This window comes from Anoplolepis gracilipes, chromosome 3 (assembly GCF_047496725.1).
Source record: "Anoplolepis gracilipes chromosome 3, ASM4749672v1, whole genome shotgun sequence".
Lineage (NCBI taxonomy): Eukaryota > Metazoa > Arthropoda > Insecta > Hymenoptera > Formicidae > Anoplolepis > Anoplolepis gracilipes.
In genome coordinates this window covers 17,710,299-17,725,829 of record NC_132972.1, presented here as the reverse complement: position 1 = coordinate 17,725,829, position 15,531 = coordinate 17,710,299, and the positions used below count along the sequence as shown (strand labels likewise).

The following is a 15,531-nucleotide window of genomic DNA, read 5'->3' as shown; positions in this document are numbered from 1 at the left end:
GTGTGTATGTGTGTGTGTGTGTGTGCGCGTGTGTGCGCGTGTGTGCGTGCGTGAGTGCGTGAGTGCGTGCGTGCGTGCGTGCGCGCGTGCGTGCGCGCGTATATGTATGTGTGTTTGATATAACAATAAAAAATTGATGTTGTACTCACCTTTTAAACCATCCTCTCTGTCGAAAACCTGCGAGCATTGAGAGGCAAGCATTTTTCGTGGTACTTGCGTCCCATCGTATATGCACATACACACTATAACTACACTAATATAAATAATCAAATTCTATAACACTATAATAAATTCGACGTTATAACCTTTATTGAATTTTCTCGCGTGCGGTTGTCACGTTACGTGTACGTTATCACCGCGCAATAGATACATGTATATTTTCGCGAGATTCAGTTGTTTATACCGCGCGTCTTCAAATAAATCAAACAAATTATTTTTATTTCCAAAAATAAAGCATTTTGTCACTCTTCTCCAAAAATAAAAAATAAATTTAGAAGTTGTATATTGAAAATCAAACTAGTAATTATATGTCAATAAATGTATATACAGAGTGTCCCATTTTAAATAATGCAATCAAATATCTTCGAAACGGTACGTTAATAAAAAAATGTCAAGGTCAAATCATTGCCACCATCTGATGGCCTCTTTCAAGCCATACAACTTTTGTTTGAAAAATTTTTTTATTTCGCACCGTTTCAGAGATATTTGAGTGCATTATTTAAAATGGGACACCCTGTATATGTATCTTTATCTTCATACATTTATGTAATTTTTTATTATATTATAATATTTATAATTTTTAAATTATAGCAATATTCATAATTCATTATATAGATATATATAAAGAAATAGTATGTTATTATATAATTATATAATATGCATAACTAAAATTGTCTCAGAATATATAAAATATTATATATATAAGGTCTGTCCATAGATGTCGGAGCAAATATTTCATAACTGGTTGAAGTTACAAAAAAGTTTAAATTTGTACGGTTTTGAGTCTGCTACAAAATGCATGTAAAAATAACCCCACGAGGTTTCACTATTGGCGTTAGGTTATTGTAATATGGATTTTCGCCTGAGGCCTATTGTACTATATTTTATTCTTTTATACATATGTAACATAAATTATTCAACGTAATTCTTCTGGAAGGTTTAACTTTGAACGCCGTTGCGACCTCGGGCTTCTCCGTGATCGGTCGGCGGAGTTCAAGGCCTCGGCGAGCATCGAGACCGTGTCGCCGCTCGGGTGTTTACGGTAACGGTCGGACGGTACCCGAGCGGGACTTAGTCTTTCACTCGCCGAGATCCTTCGGTCGCAACGGCCGCGAGTTAGAGGTCTAAAAAAAGGGCGCACCGCGCTTCCGCTTTTGCCCAGTTGATAGTCACCGGGCTGCGGACTTCCGACTAATGGTCGTTCGGGAACGAGGCTGTTGTCAGTAACGGGAGGTGCCTCGTTACACATATAATAATTTTTACATTTCTATATTTATATATTACTTTGCGGGGTGTCTTTTGCAGACATGGTGTCTATTTAGACATGATACTTTATATATATATATATATATATATATATATATATTGTCCAGTCTTATATTTGTTATGATGATACAGCCTTTTGTATCGTCTCGGTAGGCAGCCCGGCGGTGGGCGCCCGCACGAAAGCGCAGCTCCCGATAGATTGAACGCGCAGTTTTTGATTATACACGCGACAATTCCGAGATTCGCACTCGAGGGCTTGGGTACATACAATTTATTATTACAATCACGAACACATAGCTTATAAAGATACAGCGTTACAGATGAATACATTTAAAATAGACACATAATTATTTCTTTTGTATGTGTTTTACTCTCTGCAAAGATAAAAATAAATCAAAATAATTGTATAATCGCACATTTAAAATCAATCGAGAGTATGTTGAAATTGGATTATAAATTATACGAGATAACAAATCTGAAAGTTATACAAGAATGAGAAAGATATTTTTGCAAACATGCATTTGCAATATTGACAAGCCACAAGAATATAAAGATACTTTTTTTTAGTTTATTTTATTACAGTTGATTTTATTGCATTTATATATTACAAAATCTAAATTTATATGTTATATGCAATTTTTCCAAATGTATATTTGTAATCCTTCTTATTCTCGCCAAGTTATATCCAACTGTCATCTTATACAATTCATAATTCAAAATAAATAATTTTTTTATCGATTGATATTGATTTCATATATGTGATTATACAATCGTAAATTTGATTTGCACTTATCTTTTCAAAGAGCAAAACATATTTGTATGTTATGAATATTGTTATAAAAAAGCTATAAATATTATGACATGAAGAATATGTATATGTATATAATGTATATAAATATATGAAAATAGAGGTACATATATATATATATATATACATTATTGACATATAATTATTATAGCACACATACACGGCTTCTTCGTGGTGTATGTATGCGAGCTCGTTCGTCGTCCGATCCAGTGATGCCATTTTATTTCATTTTATTTCAGCAGTGGACAGAGTCTCAGAAATAGCATCACTGTCGATCGTCTTTTGCTAGGGTCGCGTTGTTACATGTGCGTCGTGTAAGAGATAAAAGAATGGGAAACATGTCAAGTTGTAAGTACAAATACAAATATATTATTTATTTTATTATTATATTATATTTATTTATATTATTATACATATATTATACATATATTATACATATATATACAATTTCTTTTCAGCAAATATCAAATAAAAAAAAACCAGGAAGATATAGGAGCGTCGTTTACGCTACAAGCGCAGGAGACGGCGTCTACACAAACCGAAAAAGGACCACGGCAAAATAAAATTGTCCAAAAGGTTAGTTATTTATATAATTGCGATACGGGAGCAGCCATTTCTCTTATCAAAGTGAGAAATCTAAAAGGAGAAACGATGATAACCGAAGACAAAATAACCCTCACGGGCGTGATGGGACACCAAGTATATACCATTAGACGAATAAATGCGACGATAAAGTTGCGAGATGAAAAAATAAAACATAGATTTTATGTCATAAAAGACGATTTTCCGATTGAGTATGAAGGAATAATAGGAATAGATTTTCTCAAAAAACAAGAAGCGATATGCAATTACTCAACGAAACAGCTAAAAATCGGACGAAATATACTGAGACTATACCCTTATCAAAAGATCACATTACAGCCTCGGAGCGAAACAATAGTACAAGTGGCAACGACAATCAACATGATGGGAGTAACCCGAACAGAGGAAATAATACCAGGCGTATTCATAGGGAACTGCCTAGTCAAACCCGAAAAATTCTTATGCCCTGCGAGCGTAATGAATACAAACGAAAACGAAGTCGAAATTACAATGCCACAGATAACAATTGAGAAAATTGAAGCCGAAGACGCAACGGAGATAAATCTCGCACATTCGATGACGGAGGAGAAAAGTCTACGACAAACCGAGAAAATATTAGAAGAGCTCCGCACCGGACACCTAAATAAGGAAGAGGAAAAAGCGATAAGAGATATCTGCGAGGAATACAGTGACGTGTTCCACACCGACGGAGAGCCACTCACATGTACGAACGCGGTGACACATCAAATTGCAACACAAGCAGATAGCGCACCGGTTAACGTACGATCATATCGACTGCTAGAAAAACAAAAGACGGAAGTCAATCGACAAATGCAAGAGATGCTGAATAATGGAATAATTAGGGCAAGCGTGAGCCAATGGAACGCACCCTTACTAGTCGTTCCGAAGAAATTAGATGCATCCGGAAAACAAAAATTTAGAATGGTGGTAGACTTTCGAAAATTGAACGACTTAACAATAGGCGACTCATTCCCTCTACCGAATATTACGGACATATTGGATCAATTAGGGAACGCAAAATATTTTACTACCCTCGACCTGGCATCAGGATATCACCAAATCGAGATGGAAGAAAATGACAAAAGTAAAACAGCCTTTTCCACGCCGTCCGGACACTACAAATTTAACAGAATGCCGTTTGGATTAAAAAACGCACCCGCCACATTCCAGCGATTAATGAACGCAGTGTTAAGCGGATTGCAAGGAATAAAATGTCTAGTTTATTTAGACGATATTGTAATTTTTGGAGCTAGTTTAAGGGAACACAATAACAGATTAATCGAGGTACTAAAAAGATTACGGGAAAACCGACTAAAATTACAGCCCGACAAATGTGAATTTCTGAGAAAGGAAATGACATATCTCGGACACATAATTACGGAGAACGGAATATCACCCGACCCAACCAAATTAAAAGCTGTAAAAAATTTTCTGACGCCAAAAAAGGTCAAGGATGTACAAGCATTTATAGGATTGACCAGATATTATCGGAAATTTATTGAAAATTTTTCCAAAATAGCGAAACCACTCACAAAATTAACCAAGAAAGAAAACAAGTTCAAGTGGACGCAAGCGCAACAGAACGCCTTTGAATTACTAAAAGAAAAACTAACGACAGCACCGGTACTGAAGTACCCAGATTTTACAAAAGAATTTATAGTGACGACAGATGCATCCGACTATGCAATCGGAGCCATATTATCGCAAGGACAGATAGGACAAGACCGACCCGTAGCGTACGCGAGTCGAGTACTAACAAAGGCAGAACAGAATTACAGTACGACAGAGAAAGAGTTACTCGCTATAGTATGGGCCGTTAAACATTTTCGACCATACTTATATGGAACCAAATTCACGGTCGTGACGGATCACAAATCGTTAGTGTGGTTATTTAATGTCAGTGACCCCGGATCTCGATTGACCCGATAGAGACTTAAATTAGAAGAATACGATAATGTAATAATACATAAAGCCGGAACAGCGAACAGAAACGCTGACGCGCTGAGTCGACACGTAGCGGATATCAATGCAATTAAAGAGGAAGAGGCACGCGACACGAGAACAAGGCAAGAATACACGGAAAATGAGAAATAAAAGATATTATACGAATACTACAACGCACCCCTAGGTGAGGACATCAAGGAATCGAACGAACAATAAATCGAATTCGACTAATGCATAATTGGAAAGGAATAACGAAAGACGAAAATTATATAGCGAAATGCGAACTATGCCAACGAAATAAACTGTCAAGAAAAAATAAGGCACCGTTAATAATCACGGACACTGCCGATAAGCCATTCGGAAAATGTGCATTAGATATAGTCGGACCACTAACAACTACAAATACTGGAAACAAGTATATCTTAACTTTCCAAGATAATTTAACAAAATTTAGTAAAGCGATACCAATAGCGAACCAAGAAGCCGCAACAATCGCAAAAGAATTTGCAACGAAAATAATATTCGAGCATGGGATTCCAGAAAAAATACTAACCGACCAAGGAACAAATTTCCTAAGCGAAATGTTTAAGAATACTTGCAAACTATTAAAAATCGAAAAGATACAAACGCCAGCGTATCATCCAGAGAGCAACGGAGCGCTGGAAAGATCACATCGTACACTAGCCGAATATTTACGACACTATATCAACGCAGATCAAACCGACTGGGTCGAATGGATCCCATACGCAATGTTCACGTATAATACTACTCCGCACACAGCGACAAGATTCACACCATTCGAATTAATTTACGGACACAGAGCAACCCTACCGACAACTCTATCGCAACCGCCAAAACCTACATATACGTACGAAAACTACGCAAGCGAACTGCGAGAAAAATTACGCGCAACGCAGCAAGTCGCAAAGGAGCACCTACGCAACGAAAAAATAAAAGCGAAGGAAAATTACGATAAGAAGACACGCGAAACTACATTCAAAGTAGGAGAGAAAGTCCTGCTACACGACGAAACGGTGCGTAGAGGGCGATCAAAGAAGTTAGATTCCATATGGCTCGGACCCTATCTAATTACCGAGAAAAATTCGTAAACTATACGATAAAAATGGGAAGAAGGATGATACGCGTACACGTAAACCGATTGAAAGCGTTCATCGAAAATTAGAATAGTAGACGGCGACGCGCGCGGAGGAAAGCGATAGAGAAGCGAAGAAAAGTAAATGTAAATAAAATAAATCTTACCTTTAAAGGAAGCGCCACGACCGCGAACGGGACGATAGAGACTCCACACGTTTAAGAACGACCTATCAGTTAGCAAAGAAAACAAGGAGAGAACTCGTAGATGGACTAGGAACCATAGCCAAAACGCTATTCGGCACGATGGATGCCGACGACGAAAAAGTAATTAACGAACAATTGAAAATGCTAGAAGGAAATCAACAAACATTACAGCATGCGTTGAAGAATCAAATTAAAGTGTTAAACGCAACCATTGCACACGTAGAAGAATCAGAGAAAATAATACAGGATAATGAAGACAAGTTTTTAAATGTGACAGAGAAAATGCGACAAAGCTGGATACAGATGAAAACAGGATTCGGACACAGAGAAGAGATGGACAAACATTTCATCGTATTAAACGCGATCATCAGAAGATTAATAACGGATATTATCGATATCGTAACGCATTTAAATAGCGCGAAAAGCGGAATAATAAACATAAGAATACTACCGATCGAAACCATAATAAATAATCTTAAGGAAATCGCGGTACAAATACCGCAAGGAACGCACTTTCCGTTCAACATTGCACCAGAAAATTGGGGAGATCGAAAAATTTATAAAAATAAGCGCATACTACGATAGTATAGGAATAATTACGATAGTAAGATTTCCATTAATAATGTACCCTACGAGATAATAAAAGCAATCCCTCTACCCATCCATAAATAAGACGACACATTTATATGTATAGAAGTAAGCCAACCGATAATAGCGATAGACATCGATAGTCGAACATATTTTACAACCACGGAAAGCGAATTAGAAAAATGTATGCGAAACGACAACAAATATGTATGCGAAAGAAGTCATCCAACACACCACATAGCAGCCAAGCTTTATGCGAGGTACAGACATATGTACGAACAGACACACATATAAACAGCTGTAACACACGACACATACACGCCAACTCAACGATATGGATAACGCTGAGTGACGCGAACTCATGGATATACTCCGCTAGAAAAAGACAGCCAATAGAAATAACATGTAGTAACGGAATAACAAAGAAAACCGAAATCAAAAGGTCAGGGCGAATAACAATAAAAGAAAAATGTAAATTAGTAACGCCCGACATAATAATAAAAGCGAACAAACCCGCCATAACAACATATATAAATACAAAGATACTCGACTACAACTTAACAAACATACTGAAAATACAGACGAACGAACCAAAAGACAAGATAGAAAGCATAAAATTACGAAAAATAATACAGAACCCATCCGAATTAATGAAACTGAGTAACACACTGACAGAGACAGACAGACAGATAAATAAAGATAGTCTACTGATACGAGAACATGTAATATATCCCGCGATATCAGGTATCACAGGAACAATAATTATACTCAGCATTGTAGTATTAACTCACCTAGTAAAAAGGAAGCAAACGAAAAAAGAACAACAGGACAAAATAAGCACAATTCAAATAAGCATACCACGAGTACAAAGAGAAAAAATTTATGACAGACCTTACCAACCCGACACAACACTAGATGACGGAAACAACACAGCCATGTTATATTAATAAGACAGACTGTAAGAACATAGACTAAGAAGCAAAAATAAGGTAAAGAAAATTTACCGCTAGTAAATTTTCTTTTCCCAAAGGGGGAAGGATGTCGTAACCCGATACACTTACCTGGAAAGGAAAAGTAAATACATAAAATTAAAAAATAAGAAACTAAAATCAAGCAAGCAAAGCAAAGCATTAAAAGAATTAAATAAGAAAATTAAGAATTAAATAGAAAGATTAAGAAAAAAAAATAAGACGTGACCAACAAAAAAACAAGTCACGGTCAAGCTGAATAAGCATTACGACACCCGAGCACGGAGCACGTCCCGCGCTCCGACCCGGAAAACCTCATCCTTCCACCCTCGAAATTAAAGCGATATATAAACCGATCGCGAGACCCATCGCGGTCGCTCGTAAGAAAGTAGCTAATAAGAAAGTCGCGCGTAAATAAGTTATCGACCTATCGACACGGTTCGTCTACACGACGACTGAATACGCGAACTAACAGTAGTGAAGATAAGTGTAACGGTACGACCGAAATATATTCTTTTACTAAACTAGTACGGAGTTTTTTTTTGCTGCCTGAGTTCCAACTCTTTGGGTGAATATCCCAAAAGACCCTATCCTCACGGCACGGGCACAACAATATACATATTTGTGTCTAATGATTTTTATTATATTTTTGCAGAAAATAAAAGAAGCAGTTCGAAGAGCGGAAAAAAGGCGGCAAAGGTACATGCGACCAGTGTATAAACTGGCCACATGTACCTCATACGTCTCGACACCGGCACCAGTACATGCAGCGTCATACGCACCAACAATGGCAGCACCGATGCCGGTGTATGCGCCACCACCGGCGATGCCGGCGTACGCGCCACCACCGGCCTTCGTGCCACCGACGCCGGTGTACGCGGTCTCAGGACCATCAGCCTATGCAGCACCGATGCCAGTGTATGCGCCACCGCCGGCCATTGTAACGTACGCTTCACCGGCGTATGCATATACCGATATGCATAACCCATTGAGCAATGCATCGGCATAATACGTACCGCGGCCTTTTCACCAATAAAATATATGATAAATATATAATATATAATATAAAATAAATATATATATAATTATAATTATATATAAATATATATAAATATATGATTATAACTTGTATCTTTTTTTCTACCTTTTATAAGTTGTGTGAAGTATTCATGATATACATACATATACATATGTATGTATGTATATATATCATGTATATATATATATATATACAGGGTGTCTCAAAATGACCGTATCACCTCTCGGGTGCAGGTAGAGCAGGTTAAATGGAATAGAAAAGTCCTGTGCCATTTTGCGATTTTCAGAATAATTATTGAGAAATTAATTTACAAAGATCGGCAAATCCGGCGCGAGTATCAGTCCGCTGCAAAAAAGATGGCGAGAAGGACGGCCTATCACAAAAAATATGGCGAGAAAGACAGCCCACCGCTAGGCCGGTCGCTAAATAATAATCGTTAATCTATTGTTCTTATCAACGCTTCTCGTCTATGCCCCTGATAACCACGAGGCAATGGCGTCTATTTACGCCGCGTGCGCTTAGCGACCGTCCTTAAGGCCGTCTTTTTCGTCATCTTTTTTGCAGCGGCCTGATACTCGCGCCGGATTTGCCGATCTTTGTAAATTAATTTCTCAATAATTATTCCGAAAATCGCAAAATGGTACAGGACTTTTCTATTCCATTTAAGCCGCTCTACCTGCACTCGAGAGGTGATGCGGTCATTCTGAGACATCCTGTATATATATATATATATATATATATATATATATATATATATACACATATATATATGACAATGCATACTTTATGCGTCAGTGTATAATTGTATGTGTAAAAGGATATATATACATATGCGCACACGCACGCACACACACACACACACACACACATATGTTTATATGTATGTATATCATGAATACTTCACACAAACTTATAAAAGGTAGAAAAAAAAGATACAAAAGTTATAATCATATATGTATATATATTTATATATAATTATAATTACATATATATAATATATTTTTATTTTTATTTAGAAAGGCCGCGATACGTACGCCGATGCAGTGCTCGCTGGGTTGTATGTTTGTGGATATGCTGGTGGGGCGTATGCTAAGAAGGCTGGTGGTACGTATGCCGGCGTTGATGCTGCGAAGGCCGGTGGTACCGCATACGACGTCACGTATACCGGTGCCGGTGTCGGGGACGCGTTTGAGGTACATGCGACCAATATATACACAGTTTATACACTGGTTGCATGTACCTTTGCCGCCTTTTTCTATCCTTATTGATTGCTCGTCATATTGCTTCGTTTATTTCCTGCAAAAATATAATAAAAATCATTAGGCACCTTGTATATGTATACACATTTGTATGTATATAAATTTACTAAAAAATCAATATAAACTACACATATGCACATATACACATACACATATGCATATTATATATATATATATATGCATATTCTTATTTATTTATTTATTTATTTAGATACATATAAATGCGTGCGTGCGTGCGTGCGTAATTATATAAATAACTAATCTTTTGAATTATTTTATTTGGTCGTGGTCCTTTTTAAAACATCGATGTCGTCTCTCTCGTTTGCAGCGTAGACGTCGTCTTTTGTGCTTGTAGCGTAGACGACGCTACCGCTCTTACATCTCCCTCGATTTGTTTTTTGTTTGATATTTGCTGAAAAAAAAATTGTATATACAGGGTGTCCCATAATTCGCGAACCACCCGTTACGTGCAGGTAGAGTAGGTTAAACTGAGTAGAAAAGTTATGTGCCATTTTGCAATTTTCGCAATAGTTAATAAGATATTAATTATAAGAAATCAGCCAATCGACGCCCGGCAAGAGCGCGCCGGCGAAGCGGGCACGAAGAAGCCTTCCACTGTTACTCGATATTAGGCGCGCCGGCGAAGCGGGAGGCGGAACGCTCTGCATTGACAATCTGAAGAGTCACACACATAGTGCGCGCTTCGTTTAATGGCGTCTGACTTTTTCAGTTATCAGTATGTGCAAATGTTAGAAATAAATAAATAATAAATATTAAATAATGAAATAATGAATATTAGAGCAATAAAAATTATTTTAAAATAATAAAATTGAAAAGACTTTGTTATACAAATACAAATTCGAAATATGAAAGGCTGTTAATAAAAGTTTGAAAGCCCTTCATACCCGAATTTGTATTTGTATATCAGAGTCTTTCCAATTATTATTATAAAATAATTCTTAATTATAATATTTAACATTTATTCCTAGTTTTCTCTATTGTGCTCAGAGTCTAACGCTGAAGTTTTGCATCGAAAAATTATTTTCTCTCTCTCTCTCTCTCTCTCTCTCTTCCCCTCTCTCTCTCGTACGCGCGCACGCAGCATAAAAAATGTGCTATCGTTTCCTCACCACCTTGCGGTAGATAGCAAGGCGCATTTTTTTTATAGTGGTATCCCCAATAGGTCTAATCCACTCATTATTTAAAGCTAAAATTGTTCGAAATGCCTTCCTCGTTCTCGTACACAGAGTTCGGCCCTTCGAATAATATTGCGCGTCGCGCGATATGCCATATCCGGCGTGATGGTATTAAAAGCTGCGAGAATTGCTTCTCGCATTTCCGCTTCTGTACCATTACGCTGGTGTTCGACCAAATCTTTGATATATCCCCATACAAAATAATCTAATACATTTAGATCTGGCGATCGCGGCGGCCAGATGATTGGGCCATTTCGACCCATCCACCTGTCCGAATAATGCGCGTTTAAAAATTCGCGTGCCTGTCGCGAAAAATGTGCAGGTGCCCCGTCGTGCTGGAAAATTAGTTGCGCTCTTGCGCGGAGGGGAATATTTTCCAAAAGTACAGGCAATTGATTGGAGGAAATTTGTATATGCTTCTCCATTTAAACGAGGCGGTAGAAAGTAGGGACCAATCTGAAAATTTCCGAAATAAATAATTTAGTGAAGCTGCAAGAAAAAATTTTTTTAGATTACTCTGTAAATTTATTACTTACGATTTCGTTCGCCGTTATTCCTGCCCATACATTAATTGCCCAACGATATTGAAAAGCGTGTTCTCGAATGACGTGCGGATTTTCTTCCGCCCATAATAAAAAATTACGTCTATTAAAAATACCGTTGGGCGTGAAGGTGGCCTCATCAGTCCATAGAATGCGGTCGGGAAAAGAATCATCCCGCCGACATTGTACAAGAAACCCTGTGCATGTTTCGCCGACTATTAATATTTATTAAAAATAACAGGAAAATACATTAAATAAATAAATAAAAATACTTTCACAAAAATAGATGCGTGGTTCTCGGTCTCTCGGCAAAAGTTGCTGTACTCGTGGAAAATGAAATGGATGTAATCCATTTTGGCGCAAGATACGATGCACTATGTTTCGTGAGAGACCAAGCATCCTAGCCAAACAGTGCACACTAATCTGAGGATTATCCTTCACTGCTCCGAGAACCCTCTCCTCATCATTTACACCATACTGCATTGGTGCACCAGCAGTTTGGCGATTTGCTACAAAAACTCCCGTTTCTCGTGCGCGTTGTATACACCTTAAAATCACTAAGTGATTGGGATGTCGTTCACGCTCGGGAAATTGCTCCGCGTACAAACGCGCCGCGGCACGTGCATTTTTCCCGGCCATTCCGTACGTGATAATCATATCCGTATATTCCACGGCAGTATAACTCATTTTCGTACGACAATATTTCTTGCGAAACGTACACGTAGGAGACTGAGCAACTACTAATGTGAAGTAACGAATAAATCGAAAAATTGAACGTTGAATTTTGTTTTCTATTTGCTTCAAACGTTGGTGCCAGAACGCAGGGTTCAAAGTGGTATATAAAATTCCAAATAAATTGAACTGCATAATTACATTAGGTAAAGATAAATTACCCATTGAAAACAAGACAGAGGTCGTTTACAAAATTAATTGTAAGAATTGTAATTTGTCTTACATTGGACAAACCAAAAGACATCTCATCACTCGCGTTAAAGAACATTTCAGAAATATAAAAATGCATGAGAGTAACCACTCAGTAATTAGCAAACATAGAATTGATTTTAACCATGATTTTGACTGGTCATTACCTACGATTTTACATAATGAAAAACACGTCAGAAAAAGAGAAATTGCTGAAATGTTCTTTATAAAAATAAACAACAACACTATCAATTTACAAAAGGACATGGATAACTTAAACATCATATATGACAAAATATTGAATGTCCTCTAGTCTCTCTAAAACATTTGCATTTATAAGACGTGCTGTCTAACTGACACGAAAAATAGTGTTTACCATGTTACATCTAATCTAATCAGTAAATATCGATACTCTTTAAAATTTTGTAACATTGATTCCCATTGAATTTAACTCGCTAATTATCGACTTATGTGAAATATTAATTCCTATTATTTTTACATAATAAACTAATTCTTTTTGTTAAATAAATGTTCTTGTACTAATTATAAATTAACAACATTGTAGATCACTTGATAAGGACCTAAATGAAGGTCGAAACGTTGTGAAGTGTAATTTTGATGTAATATATGCCAGTTTGGTCGAGAGTAAAGTGTTGAGTTTATTATATATATATAATCTTCATATATCTTTATATATGTATATATATAATCTTTATATACTTTATATATATATATAATTACTTTATCTTTTTCTAATCACTCGCTTACATATCGCTTTTTCATGTAAGAAAACAGAGATATAAATGTTTAGACGAGCTTGTGAAAAAGCAACAGCAATACATAGACTAAATTTGCCTTAGCTAAAAACGTCATTCTATCTTTGTTACTTATTGAAAGTTGAACAAAGACAGAACACACTTTCAGCTTGCAAGCGAACATGGCCCAGAAAAAAATCGTAATGCCATCTATCACGATATTAGGCAACTATTTACGGCTCTTTTTTACTCTTTGTGTCTCGATCTCGCATCACACAACCGCATAAAAATTTTGCGTGTACAGATATTTTTTTTGGCTACTCAGATCGATAAATCCTTTTCCACAATTGAAGTACTTATAAGAACAAAGAATGGGCGCTATATATTGTGTATGGAAAAACTGCAGAATTTTTATTTCAAACAAATGTTGACATGACGAGCAGATAACAAAACTGTAATTTCTTACTTTTTTCCCTTTCTTAGCTTAAATTATAGCGCCCATTCTTTGTTCTTATAAGTACATCAATTGTGGAAAAGGATTTATCGATTTGAGTAGCCAAAAAAAATATCTGTACACGCAAAGTTTTTATGTGGTTCGTCGGTAAAAAAGAAGCGTTTAGGATCTCCTTAATGAATGTATATGTTTCGTACTTTTGAGATCCACAATTATGGATCTAGCACGGACACGAACCATAATTTGTGGATCTAGCACGGATGCGAATCGCTGGAAAGTCGATCCAGCTACGTAGTTCCACCGGCTCTAAAATCGATCCAGTTAGCGCCACTGTACCGCGGTGAGAATGGGTTCCCTCCTCAAAAACGGCACCTCTCAGGCTTGTCTCTGATAATATATATAGTTATTAAATAAATTAACATTAAAAATTTTAAACTAAAAAAACCTTTCTTTTATTTATTTTCCCGATAAATTTTCATTAGCGATCATATCAGCCAGTGATGTCTAAATGACGCGGCTCGAAAATCGAATCCTTGAAAGACTGGAGATAAAGCCTTCCTTTATCTCCAGTCTTTCGTATCATATTTCATCTTTTCGCAGGAAAATAAAATTTTTACATTTCGCATTTTATTGGTCCGAAAATAATTGTAATGGATTAATGAGATTTTTGCGATTAAAGTGACACCATACACGATATAAATCGGATAATTTTTAATTACATAAATAATCAAAATATTATTTATGTAATTAAAAATTATCCGATTCATATTGTGTTTAGTGTCATTTTAATCACAAAAATCTTATTAAAATTATTTTCTAACCGATAAAATCCGCAATAAAAAAATTTATTTTTTATAACAAGATGACATATAATATGAAAATTGTAGTATCTTTTTCGACATATAATAAGCGACAAAGATAGTATGATGCTTTCAGCGCGTGAGCGTTCAAAAAGAACGCAGCCTATAAATATGTCCTACGTTACCTACATGTTATCAACATGTTACCCACATGTCAAAATTCTCATGCAACGCCTCACTGCTATAAATCAATGAACTAGAAAGCGTAAAAAATAGTCTCGTATGCGAGAAATGACAGCCCAATTTATGTTGTAACCTACGTCGTAATTATTTGTTTTTTGCTAGTGTTGTGATGTGCAACGTATTTATGAAACTTGTGAAAATGTACGGCTGCTAAGCTGTGTAAGGAATAAACTATGTAAAGTAACACTTTCCTCTCCTTTCGGCAGCTGTCAAATCGCGTGTTTTTCCGCATTTCAAAGGTTTATTTCGGACTCAATTTACGGCTATTTATCAATTGTCAAGAGAAAGGATTACCAGTCGTACATTTTTTTAGATGTGCTAAAGACATTGGTAGTATTATTTCGTTAAAATATGTTTTTATTTACATGTCAGTTGCAACACAAATCAGGGTGTCATTTCTCGCTACTTTTCGCATAAATCAATATGGCCGCGGTGAATACTCAGTAGCCTTAAAATAAAATTATATGATGTTTCTTAAATGTTGCGCATTTTCAGATTCTTATTCAATTATGTTTGTGAATAATCGAAATTTTTAATTGTGCAAGATTTTTAAAAATTTTTAAAAATTGTTAGAATTAGAAAAATGTGTACAGTAATATAAATAATAACAATGAAATTATAGTAATT

At 36.3% G+C, this 15,531-nt stretch overlaps 1 protein-coding gene across 1 annotated transcript; it reads right to left on the bottom strand.

Moving 5' to 3' along the window:
* Window positions 1-11,188: 11,188 nt before the first annotated feature.
* Window positions 11,189-14,547, bottom strand: LOC140663791 (uncharacterized). The gene is made up of 3 exons (XM_072888254.1): window positions 12,004-14,547; window positions 11,726-11,928; window positions 11,189-11,645 (listed from the first exon to the last, which is right to left on the bottom strand). Exons 1-3 carry the CDS (start codon window positions 12,626-12,628, stop codon window positions 11,346-11,348), a joined length of 1,128 nt encoding a protein of 375 aa, XP_072744355.1. The 5' UTR covers window positions 12,629-14,547; the 3' UTR covers window positions 11,189-11,345.
* Window positions 14,548-15,531: the final 984 nt, after the last annotated feature.